Source organism: Engraulis encrasicolus, chromosome 20 (assembly GCF_034702125.1).
Source record: "Engraulis encrasicolus isolate BLACKSEA-1 chromosome 20, IST_EnEncr_1.0, whole genome shotgun sequence".
NCBI classification, from domain to species: Eukaryota; Metazoa; Chordata; class Actinopteri; order Clupeiformes; family Engraulidae; genus Engraulis; species Engraulis encrasicolus.
Genome location: NC_085876.1, coordinates 37,015,596 through 37,035,267, shown reverse-complemented (window position 1 = coordinate 37,035,267; position 19,672 = coordinate 37,015,596). Strand labels below are relative to the sequence as shown.

Here is a 19,672-nt window from a genome sequence, read left to right as displayed (position 1 = left end):
GAAGTTTTTTTTCTTTACCCCAATGTGAAGAAGTGCCCTTACTGGGCTTATTGTATCTACCTTGATGCCTTAGATAATAGACGAGGACTATCCCTGGTATTTCAAGAAAAGCTGCCTCAAAATGTCAGGTCAGATGGGCTGTCAAGATCATGTGTATTTTGATTTCTCATGGTATCGGGATAGTAGTGTGAAAAGACAAAATCTGTTGACATATCATGGAAAGTTACTGTCCATCTGTTTTGGAATGTGCTTATTTCGGAATTACTTGTTAAAATGAATGTGAATGGACTGTTCCACCTTTTTGTGTTGCGCTTTTTTGATTTTGCATTAATGTTCAATTAGTGCTGTATATTTGGTTTATCAAATCATGTACAGGAAAAAGGGATATTTGTGTCTGGTCCCCTTGTGGTTAAATCAAGTTTATGCTAAGCATACTGTGAAGATGCTTTAAAGATATGTTTACGAAGGATATGATGTCAATTTAGTGGGTTGTGCTTTTACATGCCCTTCAAAAGTGTTTGTGGCTGCATCACATTATATCAATTTAATTTGGTTAAGATAAGTTGATTTGTGGTTTGATTTCGAAAAAAACAAGCCCTTCTTAGTTACACAATTTCAAATGTCGACAGTGTGTCTTTTGTAGCTGACATGCCAGGGATTTCTTTTGCTATTTTTTTCATTTTATTTTATTTTGTTGACATGTTAAACTGACCCTGGTTAAGTTTTTTTTTTGTTTTTCGTCAAAAGAAGGTTATTTTGGGAACTAGGAGAGCAGATGCGTGTGAAGATGATGTGCATAATTTGCTGTATTTTCTTTTGATTGGTCAAGCTTCAATAATGTTTTTCAAAGCTTTAGCTTCACACTGGCAAGCAATAGCAGACACTCAGGAAGCATAACAGTAATGATAGTTTTTTTTCCCCATAAGAATATAGCTTTTGGTTTTGTAATATAAAAGACACGTTGGTGTTTCGTTTTTTTTTTTTAACAAACTTTTTCAAAAATATTGTTTTTCATGGGCATATATTCTGTTTGGATATGCTGTACGTAATACACTATTGTCTTTAAGTTGAACCTTCTTGCTTCTGACTTTTGTTGTTGAACTCAGGATTTTATCCACTGAACATTTAACTTCTCATCCTCTAATGCTAAGATACCTCACCCAAACTCTGAGAAGCAGAGAGCATTTGAAATGCTTTTGCACGTCATTGCATTAGACTTGTCACCACTGAATCCAGCTTAATAGTGACATGTTCAGCAGATGGATTACTGTATGGTACCTAAAATGATAACATTTCTGTTGTACCTTGAAACCTTTTACATACTGTTTGCCTACTGTTCCCAATCCTTTCTATTTCTTTTTATTTCCTTTCTATTTATCCTATTGCAATGGAGAGAATTATGTTGATTTTGGCCATGCTCTTCTGTAAATAAACGTTCCCGATTTCTCTGAATACTTTATGCTTTTGTTGTTAATTAGGATTCAGTAGTGCTAGCTTAGTAGGGTAGAACTATATCTCTGTGTTAAAAATCATTTTAACGCCATGCATTTAGTGTATGGTGCAATTGTAACTAATTAAGCGGGCTTGCAGAGCAAGGCCCGATTATAGTAATCTCTAAGTACGTTTATGCTTTCTTGCTTGCTTTGTTGCTTTATTGTGCAGGGCAGTAAAAATAGAAAATGGATCTCCTCCTAGGCCTTTCGAGATGGGGCACCTAAGTCACGCCCTCTACTTCCTGGTTCATGGGGCAGAAAATTGCAAAAAATTGAATGGAAGTGAACGAGGCGAGTCGTGGTGGATTTGCGGTGCATAAGTGGAGGTCCAAGGTTTGGATCGTTGTCGAAAAACCATTCATTTCAAGCCCAGTAATTATTTTTTGACTCCCTCTGCCCCGTGAACCAGGAAGAAGAGGGCGTGACTTATGTGCCCCATAGAGACACCGTTCAAACCACAGACCTGTATTAATACAGGTCTGTGGTTCAAACACTAAAACGGCTGGTTCGGCTTGGAGATCATTTGTTCTGCTATAGCGTGTCCGTGTCTCTTGTCGTTTTTTCGTTTTTGGCGATTTTGTGCAAATTTGGGTCCCCATAGAAAACAATGGTAGAACCTTCAGGAGACAGTGTTTCGTCACTCTACAGATCAGAGTGTAGGAGGCTTTTTCGGTCATAAAACATCAACACTTTCACCTAGAAGTTTAGTTGACACGTTGTTAGTGAGCTCTATGAGATGTCTCCAAACTGTGAAAGTATAATGTCCCAACTCCCATCACTTTTTAAATGGCAGGTGTGTAAAGACTGCAGGGCTGGCCCAATGGCTTTTCCCATTGACTCTTGAAGTGCCTTTCTGAAGAGGTCAGCACATCTTTTCCAGAAGAGGTCCATTTGTGACTGAACCGTTTAACCTATAAAACTTCATTCAAAGACTGTTGGAAAGATCACACGTATGACTCCAATCTGTGAACAGGACATGTGCCAATTCTTTTTCGTTTTTTAACAACAGCAAGCTAAAGACCTCGAAACTGTTTTTGATTGTGCCCTCTGCCTTAGAGCACCATCCTAACTGCCATACAGTCAATCAGAACAGGTGCTGCCAATAAAAGGTTCCATCTCAACTGTCACTTTCTCTCAACATTCTATTCTTAACGAGCACCTGCAACTACCATTCTAGAAGTCTATTGTTCAGCTCTTCAATGCAATCTGATATTGTCTTGCTGGAATTCTTTTGACAGACAGCTGCTTGGCTCAATGGTAAAGGTGCTGGATTAGAGATATGGAGGTTGTGAGTACAAATCCCACTCGGACCCATGTTGATTTTCAAAATTATATCATATGCAGTGTTCCTTAGCCAATGTAAAATACCATGTATGTCATGTAGTATCAATGGCAAAGGTGCTGGATTAGAGATATGGAGGTTGTGAGTTCGAATCCCACTCGGACCCATGTTGATTTTCAAAATTATATCATATGCAGTGTTCCTTAACCAACTTCAAATAACATGTATGTCATTTGGTATCAATGGCAAAGGTCCTGGATTACAGATATGGAGGTTGTGAGTTCGAATCCCACTCGGACCCATGTTGATTTTCAAAATTATATATCTAAGTTATATAAGTTCCTTAGCAAACTTAAAATACCATGTATGTCATTAGTATATCCCCAAAACGCGGAGCTACAACACTTTCAAGATGGCTGAATCCAAGATGGCTGAATTGTGTGGCCCATAACTTCTGACTGGGTGGATGGATTTTTTCCAACATTTATTTTAACTTTGTTTTCTCAATAGTAGTTTGTTTTTAATTTAGGGATAGAGATATCAAAAATAAAACTGCTCATATCTGCCCCAAAAGGCCAGCCCGCTTCCAGCATTTTCTGTGAGAATGCAATCTAGTTTCTCTTCATGTTGTATACTTTTAATTCTAGGATACATACTGCATTTCTATGCATGGAATAAATAAAATTCCATGTAGGCCTATCGGTAAAAAGCAAATAAGCCCATTTACTCAGGTGCTGTGTCCACGTAGCCGGACATTTTTAAATGTGGATATTTTTTCTCCTGTTTACATTGGTTTTGGCCTTCCGTTTCCAAGTAAGCAGAGTTTTAAAACCCACATATCATAAATTCGCCTTTGAAAATATCCCATTTAGGGGGCAAACACATCTGTTACAATGGAGTTTTTAGTTGTATCCACATGTTGCATTTCCACCTAAACAGGAGAAAAAATATCCACATTTAGAAATATCCGGCGACATGGAAACAGCACCTGTAGTTTGAGCCTGGCTTTAGACTACTGTACTTCAATCCATCTCCTGAAGCCTACTGCAATACTTCAATCTTATACCTATAATTGAATCTTATTCCTACCTCCAGCTTTTCCCCTGTTTGCCTGAATAACAGGCATGTCAAATAGAATACCGGTAGCCTAATACACTAACTATGCTGGAGATCAGAGATTTGGCCAGGATGTCAGAGAAGACCAGAGTTAAATTCCTTACAGGTAGGTGGCGTAGGACACAAGGCGAGTAGGCCTTCTACAGCTGGGAACCGAGGTCACAAGAAACAAGTTCCATTTCCGGTAACGCGGACAGCGAATGGTAGCGTCGAAGGTGGATGAGGCCTAGCTGGTGTGATTTAGAAGGGTTAAGATTACATTGAAATACGTGATTGTAGCATTATTAAGAGTGCAAGGTGACACTAATTTATGTGTAAGCAACGTTTTACAACACTAGACGAAATGTATCAATGAAGCAAACGTGCAGGTTACCGTGGCTAGCTCTTTTGCTAGCTGGATAGCTGCTTTAACCGCAGATACACCGAACAGATTTTCATATTTTTTCTGTGAAAGACCGATCATAGCTACATTGGCGGTGCATTTTAGTCTGACAAAGATTTGTCCTTTTTTGTTCTAACAAGTTTCAGCACGCGCGCAACAGCTGGGATAAAATCGAGGTTAGCGCCAGCTTACTCTGCTGCCTGACGGTTCATTCATCCCCTACTGATCATTCAAAATGTCGGACTTTGACGAATTCGAGAGACAGTTAAGCGAAAACAAACAAGGTGAGTGGCTATTCATCTGTGATATTTTGAAATAATTAACCGTTAGAATTTCTGTATTGCAGAGAAATTCTGCTTGAGGAGTCGCGGCTGTCTGACACACTTCCGTCTGTTGGCTAACTTTGGCATAGAAGTAAATGTGTTAGCCGTAAAGACTAGCAAATAGTAGCCATCATTGTTTTGATAGCCACCGTGTCATGCTGCTGTAAAGTCTTTTTAAAATGCAGTCTATACTACACCTCAACACGTTGGATTAACTCGATGCCTGCTGCATTACATAGTTAATTAGAGATGCAGGCAGCTGTGTAGAAATGGTATACAGTTAATGTCCATTATATCTCCAGACACTCAGCAAAGATGCATCTGCGCGATAGCAGCTAAATGCTATGCTGTCCTGTCCTAAATCCATTTTATAGATTAATAAATCCCCTACACTGCAAAGTATGTAGTGTCTCTTGCATTTATGAATATTCCTGCACGTGCTATAATCAGATTTGTCCTCATGCTTAACATGGTGGCTCTAATTAGGTACCTAGGTATTATGATGTATCACTGATTAGCCATTTCAGGCACGTCTCTGTGCGATTTCCTTGACTAGATTTGCTTGCAATTGCATGTTGTGATAGTATTTAAATGGAGTGGCAAGTAGAGTAAAGAAGAGAAATATTAAGTGCTATTGCCTAGATACTGCTGTGTATTGCTCACTTTTCTGTGTGAATTTAATCCATTGTCATATCAATGGACTATAGTTTGTTTATTTTCAGCAGAGTGATGCATGTAAAGCATCCTAAACTTCACACGTGATGTAACAAGGATATTTGACATAAAGCGTTGCGATCATTAGATTTTACATTTGGGATATCATGCAGACTTAAAACTTCCAGTGAACGGTGTCCACTTACTTCTGGTGAAATCCACCCACTGCCAGCTGGAACAGACGATTGAATAGATTCAAGTGTCAATGAATATCAGTGGGCCTATTGAGCTCTTGAGCAGCCATGAATGTATGTAACAGCTAATTGTGTGCTTCAGTCTTAAACTCGACAAAAAGTGATGCTGTTTTTTAAAAGTTGACCTCTTTCTTCTCTTCCATACAGGTGTTGAAAATCTAAATTCACTTGGTGGGTACAACAACAAGAGTGGTCTCCGTCTCTCTCCCTCCCTGTCTCTTCTCTTCTCTCTTTCCCTTTATCTGTCACTCACCCTCTTCTCCTGCTCTTACTTTTTCTTTCTTCAATTAGGGTATTTTTTTCCCCCTCTATTTTTTTTTTTTTTTTTTTAAATCTGACTCACCGCCTTTAATAGCTTTTCCTCTGGGTTTGTCAGAGAGAGTATCTTACTCTAAAACATTCAAATCCTTTTTCTCTTCAAGGACACAGCTTTGTCAGGTGTCTGGCTTTTGCTTCTGCCGTACTGTAGGCTCTTCCTTCCTGCTGCCCTAGAGGTCTTGGGGAGATGGGGTTGGGGGGTGGGGGGGTTACCCCTTTCTTCCTCTCAGCAGCGTTGGTCCCCTTTCTCCCTGTTTGGGATCATCTGCCTCTGTCTATCTACAGCAGGGGTGGGGAATCTATGTCTCGAGCAGGGCTCTAACACTGACCAATCAGCCAAATGCTGGTGAAATTTCAGTTTGGCTTGTAGACAAGAAGGCTTACTAGTCACTTTGACTGATAGTGAGTGCATGTATGCCTACTAAGATAGAGTAGAGCATCTTTATTAATCCCAATGAGAGATTTGACATCCAATCAAAAGCCAATCAAAAACGTTAATTTATAGCCCTGGTCTCGAGGGCTGTTTATAGACCTTGTCTTATCCAGCCCCCGGCATAATTATAATGTTATGCCGTTTCACATGAAATGTGACAAGTTTTGTTTAGAGGTATTAGAAATTACATTTGCAATACAATTGAGTTATATTTTCAGGGGACCTAGTGAAGGTGGGGTCTGTGGCCACCTTCAATATAGGCCTAAAAGTGTTGGGAGGAAATCCTGGTTTGTGTTCATCATAGTACGGCCCTTGGAGGACTTTATAAAAATTTGACGTGGCCCCTCGAATGAAAACGGTTCCCCACCCCTGATCTATTACATAACCAGCTTCTTATTCTCTAGCTAGGCCTACTGTACCTACAGTATCAGAGAGCGTACACCACCTTGCTTGCTCTCTCTTTCTCTCTCTCTATTTGCGTCTTTATCTATCGCTCACTCTCTTTTCTCTCTCCCTCCCACTTGTCTCACTCTCTCCCCCTCTCTTCATCCTTCTTGGTCATCTCTCTCTCTCTCTCTCTCTCTCTCTCTCTCTCTCTCTCTCTCTCTCTCTCTCTCTCTCTCTCTCTCTCTCTCTCCTCTTCTCCTCCTGTCTCTCCCCTGCTCCTCCTCATCCCTGCTTTGTCTACCCCACAATCTCTCTCTCTCTCTCTCTCTCTCTCTCTCTCTCTCTCTCTCTCTCTCTCTCTCTCTCTCTCTCTCTCTCTCTCTCTCTCTCTCTCTCTCTCTCTCTCTCTCATCCCTCCCCCACTCTTCCTCCTTCTCCTCCTGGCAGAGCGGGACAAGGAGAATCGCCATCGGCGTCGCAGCTCGTCCCGCAGCCGCAGCCGGGACCGTGGGAAGAGGCGCAGCAGGGAGCGCCGGAGCCGCGAGCGCCGCAGTGGTAGCAAGGACCGCCGGCACAGACGCAGGTGAGGGATGGAGATGGAGGGAGAGAAGGGCAGAGGATGGAAAGGTGGAGGGAAATGAAGGTAGAGAGGTCAGGAGGAAAAGAAACGGCAAGGGAGATCAAAATATACAAGAAAAGAAGAAAATAGGAAGAGAGAGATGTAGAGATGGTGAGAGATGGAAATAAATTGTTTAAGAGAGGAAGAAATATAAAATGAGAGAGCGCACATGGGAAGAGAGGGATATAAAGTTGGTGAGAAATAGAAATTAAATGATAAAGGGAGAAGGCCCTCCAGCCATCTTTGACCCTTCAGGATGGTTTGCTTGCCAGTCTGCACGATTTTGCTGTACAGCATATTGGATAGAGCTGCATAATATTGAAAAAAATGATAATCACAATGATTCGGATCAAAATTGAAATCACGATTATTCAATAACAATATTAACAGCTGATTGTGCGGAATGTTATTTAAAATCACCAATAATGCATTATGGAAGGGATGAACAAAATAAAACTGAATTGTTATAATTATGTCAACGGAAATAGCACGAAGCCTAGGCGGACAAGGACGCCTGAAGGCAGGTCACTATATTTCCCCATGTGTGACCACGATCAAAGCACAATTTTCAAAAGGCAATTTTTGATTCATTGTGTAGTCCTAATATTGGGCGTCCGTTGGAGCTGTTTTAGTGTAGTTTATTTCATGATAATGCAGTCCCATCACAATAAATTGCAATAGAACCTACAGTGTTTGCAGCACTTTCTTTTTTAAATTTAAGCAGTGTGTGAACACACTGATGTAAAAAGCTTAAAGTGCATAGGATGTAGAAAAAAAATATTGGCAAACACTCTTGACTGAACTGTAAACCAGAAACCTAAAATGATTTAAACATCGTTTTGAAATGTATTTAAAAAAAAACAACAACTTTTCAAGCCAGAATTCAATATTAATTGGTATACCTTTTTATTGAGATATTATCTTGACACATCCGCACTGTGTAGGAATCTTCAGCTGTTTTATATTTAGTTTTTAGCTCTTGGTGTGCATGCGGACAGTACCTAGGCCATGATGTCTATGGTGGCCTGTTTGTCGCAGCCCACTGGTCCACAACTCTCCTTCCAGATACTCCTTTTTAAGAGGCACTTGTTCAGGTTGCCACAACAACTGAAGCCAGAAGCAGAGCCAAGAATATTTAGCACCACCACCACCACCCCCATCTGCATCACTCGGTGCATGCAAGGAAGTCCCTCTGTTTCTGCAGTCAGACATCTTGGGCCAGTACTAACCCAGATTGATTTAGATTTCATCGATGAAAATCTAAGTTGGTCATGCCTATGGCTGTTTTTTTGTGAATGACTTTGTCTGTGTTGAGGTAAACTGGGACAGAACACTCTGGACACCTCAACCCAAATCAGAGGGTACGCTTTGGTAATATACATTAACAGGTGCCGGCGCTGCTTCTAAGTATTTAACTTTTTGAAGAACTAAAAGAAAAAGCGACCGAGTCACCAATCCATTGCGAGAGCGTTGAGTTTTCGAACTTGAATTACTGCATGTTGGTAAACCAGCGTTGCAACATTTCTCCCAATCTCTTGAAATGGTTTCTTCTTTTAAAATGCCATAAAAAAGGAGAGTGTAGTAGACCTAAACTTATGTGCTTCTCTTGTGTAAGTAAGTGGGGCACTTTGGCATCCTTGTCTGCTGCCATAGTAACCCAACCCCAAAATCCTTGTGCTAACTGTCATTTCAGCACACAGCCTCAAAACCCACCCCAAGACATCGTCAGGTAAACAGACACCGAGGCATCTGTGTTTCCCTAGTTCCTGTGTGCTGAAGTGTCTACCAATCTTGAGTGAATGGACTTTGTGTGTTTCATTATGCCCACTCGGGAGAGTGAATGTTAACCAAATCAAATGGGCTTCTGTTTAGTTGTGGGATTTTCTTTTGTATTTTGTGTTGTTTTTTGGGATTTTTTGTTTTTCCTCATGTCTTTCCAAATCTGCTGAGGAGTGAAGAAGTGGCGTGAGCTTGTGCCATATTTTGTCTTGCTTACCCCTCTGCAATTATCTGACAGTACCACAGTCTTGGGAAAACCGAGGTCTTGTAAGAGTGCACATAAAGAGTTTGTTTCTGCTGTTTGGTTTAGCACAATTTAGCTCCTCTCACTGTAAATTATCTCCAACATCCAGCAGCAAAGATGGGTCTCTTGGGTCAGGTTTTTCTTGGGTGAGGTTTTTATTTTGAAGTTTATCGTAGTTGAGTAGTTGACAATAAAGTACTATCGTATCATATTGTATCGTACTTTATATCACTGGATAATCAGTTTAGTACCTGATGGAGATTAAATAGTGAGGTGCACTGGGATAAACTTAGATTCTTGGTGGAAAACTGCTCTGAGATTTGCGCTGAACAAAGTGAGAGGGCATTTTTCAAGCACCACGTAAGTGTTTTTTTCCACCCTTAAAATAATCTTTTCAGCCGTTCATATCCTTGTAATTGGCAGGACTTGTAGGCAGATCAAAGATGAATAAGATTGTTGCATATGTAACCGTTGTTCTATGAGCTTTGAACGTCCAGTCCGGGGAATGAAAAGGAACTACTTTGTGTTGTTTTCTCTTACCACTGGGTGAGGGACTAAATGACTTGAGGGTGATGGAGAATGAGATGGAAAGCACTAAGTGAGGCTTTTACCCGGAGCAGACAAGTTGTTTTCATAATCCTTTTGCTGTATGTGATGGGGTTGAGTGAATTGTGTTTTAGAATTAAGCTTCAGTAAAAAAAAAGGGGAAAAAAAGAAAACCTTAATTAATTTCTTCTTCTCCTTGTTCTCTCTGATCTGTTCTTCCCTCCTGCAGTCGTTCACCTCACAGGGAGAAGAAGAAGAAGGTGAAGAAGTATTGGGATGTTCCTCCTCCAGGCTTCGAGCACATCACCCCAATGCAGTACAAGGCCATGCAAGGTAGGGGGACTGGGGGGACTTTCTGCCTGTCTTTCTTTATTTTCTTTCTTTCTTTCTTTCTTTCTTTCTTTCTTTCTTTCTTTCTTTCTTTCTTTCTTTCTTTCTTTCTTTCTTATTTACACACTTTACACTTTCTTTCACACTTTTTTTTTTGCAGTAGCATTTTTTGCACCTTTCAGAATATCATGTCATTTACATAAAACATCATCATCTAACATGTTAAATGTGTACTGGGCCCATTAAAAACGGCCCCTTACTTATTTTCATTCGCTCCACCACAATACTAATATAGGTAATAGATTGTTTCATCTTGCCTGTAAACCGTCTACAGCACACATAGCAGTTGATTTATTCTCCTGCCCAGCTGCTGGCCAGATCCCCGCCACGGCTCTGCTGCCCACCATGACGCCAGATGGCCTGGCCGTGACCCCCACCCCCGTGCCCGTGGTGGGCAGCCAGATGACGCGCCAGGCTCGACGCCTCTACGTGGGCAACATCCCCTTTGGCATCACAGAGGTGGGCACTTCACTGGAGAGAAACTTCAACTCGTTTTTTTTCATGTACCTATCAAGCTTCAAGCTTTAAGCTTGGTTTGGATATTAAGCATATTTTTAAAGCCCTTTGCTTTTTGCTAGAATTGTTAAGGAAACCCTTTGGCATCACAACAGTGAGCACTGGAGAGACACTTATGCTCTACTGAATTTCTATAAGATTTCAGCTTAAGGCAATTGTTTTGTATATTTAGCTGTTTTATACTCTTTTTTTCATGGGATCTGAAGATCTGCAACAACATGGACTTTGTTAAAATGGTTTCTTGTGTGTCATAACATGCGTTAAACAAATGCAGTTGTAGAATTGTTAGAAAGAGTTGGTCTGTTTCCGATTTCTTCAAGTAGATGATGTGAAGTTCAGTTATTTACAGCTGTTAATTACAGCTATGTACGGAATAGTTGCAGTTGCTCTACCTTTTGGTTGCAATTTGTTGCCCTAAAAGATTCAGATCTCCGACTAATCCATGAATCTTCCCGCTCTATTCCCATCAGGAGTCTATGATGGACTTCTTCAATGCCCAGATGCGTCTCGGTGGGCTTACACAAGCGCCAGGCAACCCAGTGCTGGCCGTGCAGATCAACCAGGACAAGAACTTCGCCTTCCTGGAGGTGCGAATGAGAATACCAGAGATTCTTTAAGTATAGAGATATGCCAACATAATAGGTTTCTATGGGCACCTAACATGACCAGGTTCCGGTCTGCCTAAAGGGGCGTGTCATAATGCTCCTAGCATTGAATAGAACAGTCCTCAGGTCTGCCTAGGTCTGCCTAAAGGGGGATTTCCCCCCCAATAATAGAACCCGGAAACAATGGGCCAATGGAACCTCTCTCTCTCTACTCTCTCTGAGAATACACATCACTACATACAAAGGGTTCCCACTGGTGCTTGAATTCCTTGAAAATGCTTGAATTTCAATTAAGTGTTTTCAAGGTTGTGAAGGTTGTTCAATTTTTGGTGAGGTGCTTGAAAATGCTTGCCATTTGTGTCAAGTCAAACTCAGTAAGCCAAATGTGATAGAAGTAAATTGTTCAGGTACATCAAAAATCTGAGGGAGTGAGATGTCAGATGGGATTTGCCATTCGACACCCTGAAATTGATTAGAATGCAGGAAATTGCATCTTAAAAACACAACATTTTCTGGGAGAGGACCCCCACACCCCCTTCCCGCATCCTTTTAAAGGTGCTGGAAAACTGAACATTTGGTGCTTGAAAAGTACTTGAATTTGTTCATGAAAAAGGTGTGGGAACCCTGCATACAGTACATACACTGCTCTTAAAAAGGCAAAAGACCATACAGCAGCACCCTTAAGTCTCATCAACTTACTCTTCCATCTGTTTCCTTCTGTCTGCCCTTATTACGTACTTAAGGAATGTGATCAAACATTTAGGATTTCAAAATGGGAAATTTTTATTTACAGAATGTTAGACAGGTTTTCACCCTCTCTACTCTCTGTCTCTCTCTCTCTGTCTCTCTCTCTCTCTCTCTCTCTCTCTCTCTCTCTCTCTCTCTCTCTCTCTCTCTGACCCCCTCTATTGACTGAGTGACTCACTCTCCATCTCGTTCTCTCTTTCCCTCCTCTGTAGTTCCGCTCGGTGGATGAGACCACCCAGGCCATGGCGTTCGATGGCATCATATTCCAGGGCCAGAGCCTGAAGATCCGCCGGCCGCACGACTACCAGCCGCTGCCCGGCATGAGCGAGAACCCCAACGTCTATGTGCCAGGTATACCTGCTGATGTCCACATTGTCGTCACGGTTCAGAAAGAAAAAAATATTTTTTGGTTTGCATTGCGAACCAACTTTCAGATTCCCAAACGCTCAGACTTGCGGCATGAACACGCCGACAGGTTCGAGATTAGCTGTGGGAACAGGCACTGGCACGGTTGTCTGTCGTACTGAACGTGCCTTCTTTTTGGAGAGGAGTGTTTGGGCTAGTTTAGTAGAAATCTTGTCAATGTAACAATATTTGTAAAGAGTAAAGCAGTGGTGAGCTTTGTACATAGTCTTTGGTAATCTGATTTGGGGTATATACTATAGTGAAGGAAATGTAGTATGGCAACATATTAGACAGTAAAGCTTTTTGAATTGAAATGAATTTGTATGTGTATGCAAGCTTGATTTGTGAGCGCCGTGGCGCTCTTAGCTTCAATTAAAAGTGACTTGCCATTTTGTCAAGGAGTTGTCTCCACGGTGGTGCCAGACTCGGCTCACAAGCTCTTCATCGGAGGACTGCCCAACTACCTGAATGATGACCAGGTAAGCACACGAGAGAGAGAGAGAGAGAGAAATAGAGAGAGAGAGAGAGAGAGAGAGAGAGAGAGAGAGAGAGAGAGTGTGATTGGTGTGCACATGCGAAGGGGGTGAATGTTTGTGATTGCGAGAGTGAGTGTGTGCGCTTGACAGTGACTGAGTGCGGGAGAGAGAAAGCGATTGAGTGAGTGTGTGCGTACGAGCGAGAGATGAAGAGATGCGAGTTTATGTGATGTTGTGAATTTTGTTTGAGTGCTCTGCTTCCCCCTCAGATGTTAACAAGGCATGGTGATGTAGAGCAAGCACGCTCCTCTGTGGAGAACGAGCGCCTGTGGAATTGAATAATTTATGCGTCTTGGAATGATCATTCACAAGCATCAGCATGGATGGGCCTATTGTTGCCGTTTCACTTCATTTAGTTTTATCTGTTTAGAGATGAATTGATGCTCGACCACAAAATAGAAGTTTATTTTCATTTTTAACCTCGTCATGCTTATTCAGTTGCATAGTGGTAATAGCCAGGGCCGCTGACAGCTTTTGCTGGGCCCGGGACAAAGTCATCTGAAAGGGCCCCCTACTCAATACATACAATGTGATGGGGACCCAATTCTGGGCCCCCTATCTCCCTGGGCCTGAGACAACATACCCCTTTTTCCCCCTGTTGACGGCCCTGGTAATATCATGTACAATGTTTGTGATTGATATGAGCAGCAGCAGGTTGTGGGCGAGATCGGACTAAATCGGGCTAAATCGGACTAAATCTTTCTCACCGCAGGTAAAGGAACTGCTGACCTCCTTTGGCCCCCTGAAGGCTTTCAACCTGGTTAAGGACAGCGCCACTGGCCTCTCGAAAGGATACGCCTTCTGCGAATACGTGGACGTCAACGTCAACGACCAGGTGAGCCCCGCCCCGCCCCGTCCAATCCCAACCCTCCCAATATCATCTCACAGCTTCTTCCATTTTGGTTTAAAAGGTGCACTGTGTGATTACTTTTAGTACAGGGTTCCCACTGGTGCTTGAATTCCTTGAAAATGCTTGAATTTCAATGGAGTGTTTTCAAGGTCACATATCAAAGTCCAATCTCACGCACATCCAGATGCTTATTCGGGTGCAGGTTCAAAAGACGTTAAGTTCATAAAATGAAAAAAGGAAAAAACCGCAACACCGATGCTCCCATTTACTTCATTTTAATGTGACGTTTCGGGCCACCCCGGCCCTTCCTCAGACATAAACAGGTGATTGTGCAGCTGACCCTTAAATTACAAATTACATACCACGTGAGCATGACATCACAGATCATTTTCATTGCCATATTTACATATTTACAAATTTATAAATTAAACAGTGTAATCTGTGCAAGTTCTCCATATATAAAGTGCAAGAGATTCAACATACATATATATACACATATAATACAAAGTACAAAGTTCACGTCATGTCCGTGGTTCACATAGATCAATACAAACATTTTATGCATATTTAAAATAGTTTTCTTTTCTTTACTTTTTGCTATATTAAGAGTCCAACTTTAGTGTTCATTTTGTGTTGAGGACAGTATCAAAATAGTTTTGGACATGTTTAGACACTAGTGGAGTGTTTTCAAGGTCATGAAAATGCTTGAATTTGTTGTGAAGTGCTTGAAAATGCTTGAAATTTGTGTGAAACCAAACTCGATAAACCAAATAATAGAAATAAATTAAGTACATAAAAAGTCTAAGAGCGAGATGTCAGATGTTTTTGCCATTCGACACCCTAAAATTGATTAGAATGCAGGAAATTGCATCATTTTTTTCTGGGGGAGGACCCCCATACCCCCCCTACCACGCAGTCTACCAAATGTCCCACTGTGGTACCCAAACTAGGCGCTATTGCCCCCTGACATGGGCAAACACAACTAGTAGTCGACCTATTTAAAGGTGCTTGAAAACTGAAAAATTGCTGCTTGAAAGTGCTTGAAAAGTGCTTGAATTTGTTCATGAAAAAGGAGTGGGAACCCTGTTAGTAGTTTATTTCCAGAATTCATGCGGCCCATTCACAAACGTTACCTTTTCCATCACTTACCACTACCATCAACTTCTAAGTATTCATTATGACTGGGAAAATTGCACTTTTCATACATGAAAAAGGGGATCTTCTCCATGTCTTGCCATTTTGAATTTCCAGAAACATTTTTAGCAGCAAAACTTGCTTTACTTTGGTTATACATACACTGTTTTGTTGACTTGCTACAATAGAAATTACATGAATTTGAAGATTTCGCCAAATACTGTCTTTATTTTGTTTTGAGTAAGAGTGTGGGGGTGCAGTGAGGTACTCAACCCAGGGATTTTAAATAATGTGTGACATTAACGTGTGTGTGTGTGTGTGTAGGCCATTGCGGGTCTCAATGGTATGCAGCTGGGTGATAAGAAGCTCCTGGTTCAGAGGGCAAGTGTGGGTGCCAAGAATGCCTCAATGGTAAGAATCGAAATCCCAAGTCTGTTTCAAGTAGTAACTTATTTAAAAAAAAAAAAATGAATAAAATAAATCGTCTTTGAGACATTGACATTTCTCCCTACCTTTTGTCCCTGCTGGAGACGAGCGTAAACCAGACTCCCGTGACGCTGCAGGTCCCTGGGCTGATGAACAGCTCAGTCAACCAGATGGGCGGCATCCCCACAGAGGTATCATTTGGCTTTATGCCTTGGGCTTGGCCACACCCATGTTGTCATATTGTGCACTTAACTGTTTCTCCCGTCTCTGTCTTGTCTTATATCAAGACATTTTTGCAAGCAATTTTAGAATATCCGTTACATGTATGAATGTAAGAATGTCTGGTATATTTGATTTTGCAAATTTGACTTTACAAATAAAATGATGACTTATTAGTAGTAGTAGTAGTAGTAGTAGTCTTGTCTTGTCTTTCTGCCTACTTTTTGTGTAGTCTCCGCATTTTAATTTCTAGTCACTAGGGCGTCTAGATATATAGGCCAGCAATGGTGAAGAATCTTTTAAAAAGTCCTGATTCTGGTTCGTGAACCAGGACTTTATAAATCATCATCATTATGATGAACTCTGCCTGTGTGTTTGGCGTGTAGGTGCTGTGCCTGATGAACATGGTGGCACCTGAGGAGCTTCTGGACGATGAGGAGTATGAGGACATCCTGGAGGACGTGAAGGAGGAGTGCGGCAAGTACGGCCAGGTCAAGAGCATCGAGATCCCACGGCCCGTCGACGGCCTGGACATCCCCGGCACTGGCAAGGTGAGGAGGAGGGCGGCATTGGTCCCCTGTAAAGTTATGGCAACGCGCCGCTACTCTCACACGCACGTAAAAGTTTAAAATGGTTTTAATTTTGCGGCATTCATGGGTAAGCGGTTAAAGTGAACACTTGTGTGCTGTTGTCACAATGACAATGGGAGTTGGAGTTTCCCAGTTCGGCTGAAAAAAAATGTTCTCTTGACTGATATAACTAAGCATGTACTGATGTTTGTGAACTTAAATGACCTCTAGTAAGCGTAGTAGCAGCAGTAGCATGTCACATGCTGTATGTATAAGTCTAAGATGCTGAAGGGTTTATACATGGGATATGAAAACGTTATAAAGAACTTTCTTTTCTTTCAGAGTGGAAACGGAATAAATTCACCTGCTTTGACACACTCACACGCACCTTTTCACAGTGCTTACACTTTTTTGTTCCCCCCTTTGTTTCAGATCTTTGTGGAGTTCACGACCCTTTTCGACTCCCAAAAGGCCATGCAGGGTCTGACCGGGAGGAAGTTTGCCAACCGAGTGGTGGTGACCAAGTACATCGACCCAGATGCCTACCATCGCCGAGATTTCCGGTAGAACAGGCGAAAGAGAGAAGGGAGGAGAGGAGGGGGGAGAGCTGGGGTTAATGGCAGAAGGAAAGAGGAGCGAGCGAGTGAGGGAGGAAGGGAAAGAGAAATTAAAATGTTTGGTTAGGTGGGGAACAGGGGAGGGGGGGGATCGGGAGGGATTTTCTACTATTAAAACAAAACAAAACAAAAAATTGCTATGTGGAAAGGAGCATATGTAATCATATATGTTTCGAGACTACGTGAGCGGGTTAGTTTTTTTGTGTTTGTATTTTAAGAATGTGTGTGCTTGTATATCCAGGAGGTAATTTTTTTTTTGTATTTTTAAATGGTCTTGGGCTTTGGAGAAGTGCCATTTCTTGCTGCCTGTCCAAAAAAAGAGATGGTTTTGAGATATGAGACCATTTTTTGGGAGGCGGGGTTGGATGTAGGGAGGCTGGGAAAGGACATGGTTTTGCAGCACATGTCACGAATGCGGTCTTTTTCTCTATTGCCCATAGGAAAGCGCCAGTCTTGTAACAAAAGGAAGGTTGACCTCAGTTATAAAAAAAAATGTCCAGTATGTGAATGAGAGCTGCCACTCACTGTATCTTCATCTTGTCTTATATCTCACACTCTCTCTCTCTCTCTCTCTCTCTCCCCTCTGCTCTTCTTTTCTGCTCTCGTCATATGATTTCCACCTATTGGGCTGATATGTTAAATCAATACTTTTTTTTTTCTTCTCGTTTTTGTTGATGTTTGTCATTAGTATCGCTAGCATTGTCTGTTGGCTGTTTGGCATTTTAGTTTGCCTGGTCGTCCATACAGGTGGTGGTGGCCCCCCTTCTGTTTCAATTACAACCACCTGTCCCATGTAATTGTGTGTGTATGTGTGTGTTTGAGCGAGTGTGTGTGTGTGTTTGTCAGTCCCACTACAGTGTAGCCCATTTGTTTCATAATAAAACTCCTTGAAATACACGTTGGTTTGCCTGATTGGCCGTTTCAAGATGGGGAGGAGGAGGAAGAGACGAGCATGTGTCTTAGGACGATCTGATCGATTTTGTGGTTGTTCATCACCTGTTAATTGGGCATTCATGGGTAGTTTTTGAAAGGCGTTTTGAGCAGAATTGTCTCCTGAGCTCCATGTTTCCCATAATCCCCCATTCTCCGTACCACAGCTCAAACTCTACTCGTAAAAACACTGCACAGCACCGGACTCTATTCTATCACTGCCAGTAAACCTACAGGCTGCTTTTCTACAGTTGCATAGCTAATTTGCTCTGGTCCTGTCCCATAACCTTTTTATTTAATTCATGATGGGAATATCTTGTTTGTTTCGTTGTACGCACACACACACACACACATGTACACACACACACACACACACACACACACACACACACACACACACACACACACACACACACACACTTGGTGTGATTTCCAATGTGTATTAAGTAAGATTCTAGACTGGAAAAAAAAGATTTCTCACAATACCTAACGACTTAATGACTTCTCTTCATCATTACTATTATTGTTGTTTTAAAATGGAGCTTGACCTCATCTCCAGAGTTGAGACGAATGTGTTCTGAAATCTGCCTTTTCTGTGAAAGGTGTAGTCCCAAAATAAGTATATGACAAATGATCTGTTTATTCTTACGAGACCTTTTGGACATTATGATGAACATCCACGACTTTGTGCGTGTGAGTGTGTGCACCGTTGCGTTGGACCAGGTGATGTGACATTCATCTTACCACCCCACAAAGTCACAGTCACGACATGACTGTCTATTTTTGTTTTTGTTTGTTTGTTTATTTTTTTCTTTGTCCTCTGTTAAAATTACTTTATGGCTAAGAGCACATTACATTAAAAGATCAGATGCTTACCATGTTGGCAGCCTTATTTATTGATGCTGAAGGTTAAAAGAAAGCCCAGCAAGAGATTACTTTGATGGAAATAATTTGAGTCCAAGGTGGCAATGCCCTAGCCTCGTTCCTACCAGACCTCTGTGTGTGTGTTGGGCAAGAACCAGACAAGCAATGCCAGTGTTTTAATATTGTAAGCAGTTAAGCTTCGGCTTTTTTCGCACACCTCAGCTGGCAGGTGCAATAGCAATAGTTTAAAGAAACTCCCGCACACTGACCATTTCGCTTTTCTTTCTTTAATAAACGACGTTTCGGTACTAGACCTTCATCAGGCAATCTGATCAAAAAGAATGCCTGATGAAGGTCTAGTACCGAAACGTCGTTTATTAAAGAAAGAACAGCGAAATGGTCAGTGTGCGGGAAGATTTATTACCAAATGCGTTTCAGCCACACTTCTGTTCTCGCTCTGTGTGAGTGTGTGTGTGTGTGTGTCTAGTCAAGTCAGCTCTTATTTTCAATTTGTTCATATGCACAGGTGATACAAGGAAATTGAAATTATGTGTCTCTATACCATGAAAGGACATAGACATACACAGGACTGACATTTAAAGACTGACATAAAAGTGCAGGACAGGACAATCAACAGTGATGTACCAATAACAGTAAAGTGATGAAGTAATAAATAATAACAAAGTAAAAAAATATTAGCATTTAACATTGGTGAGTGACAGTGATAACCAGTAAGAATAAGTGATAAAGTAATTAACAATTGAACATCTAACATATAAGGCAAAAGAATAGATGACATAACAATAATAATAATAGTAAAATACAAAATAATCAAGGCTATGCTGTACTACACACAGTGCAGTCCATTGTAGTACAGTGGTCAAGTAGCAGCATTTTAGCAGTGTGTGTGTGTTTGTGAGTGAGAGAGGGGACCCAAACAACAGCAAAATGTTAAATCGTTCACAGTATATTGCTTGGGTACATAAGAGAATCCCTGAAAAAAAAACCCAATTGGGAACAACTGAGCTAAAGCT

General features: G+C 41.4%; 1 protein-coding gene across 3 annotated transcripts; it reads left to right on the top strand.

Annotated features, from left to right (window-relative positions):
* The first annotated feature begins 4,062 nt into the window (after nucleotides 1-4,062).
* On the top strand, nucleotides 4,063-18,650 carry u2af2b (U2 small nuclear RNA auxiliary factor 2b). 3 transcript variants are annotated; one of them, XM_063185887.1, is made up of 15 exons: nucleotides 4,063-4,205; nucleotides 4,414-4,557; nucleotides 5,652-5,675; nucleotides 7,090-7,225; nucleotides 8,955-8,990; nucleotides 10,060-10,163; nucleotides 10,528-10,679; nucleotides 11,207-11,323; nucleotides 12,301-12,439; nucleotides 12,893-12,972; nucleotides 13,742-13,864; nucleotides 15,338-15,424; nucleotides 15,544-15,630; nucleotides 16,045-16,209; nucleotides 16,660-18,650. In XM_063185887.1, exons 2-15 carry the CDS (start codon nucleotides 4,509-4,511, stop codon nucleotides 16,792-16,794), a joined length of 1,434 nt encoding a protein of 477 aa, XP_063041957.1. In that variant the 5' UTR covers nucleotides 4,063-4,205; nucleotides 4,414-4,508; the 3' UTR covers nucleotides 16,795-18,650. The 3 variants fall into 3 exon arrangements, with proteins under 3 accessions (XP_063041957.1, XP_063041956.1, XP_063041958.1); XM_063185886.1 differs by having other exon boundaries at nucleotides 10,495-10,679; XM_063185888.1 differs by lacking the exon at nucleotides 8,955-8,990.
* Nucleotides 18,651-19,672: the final 1,022 nt, after the last annotated feature.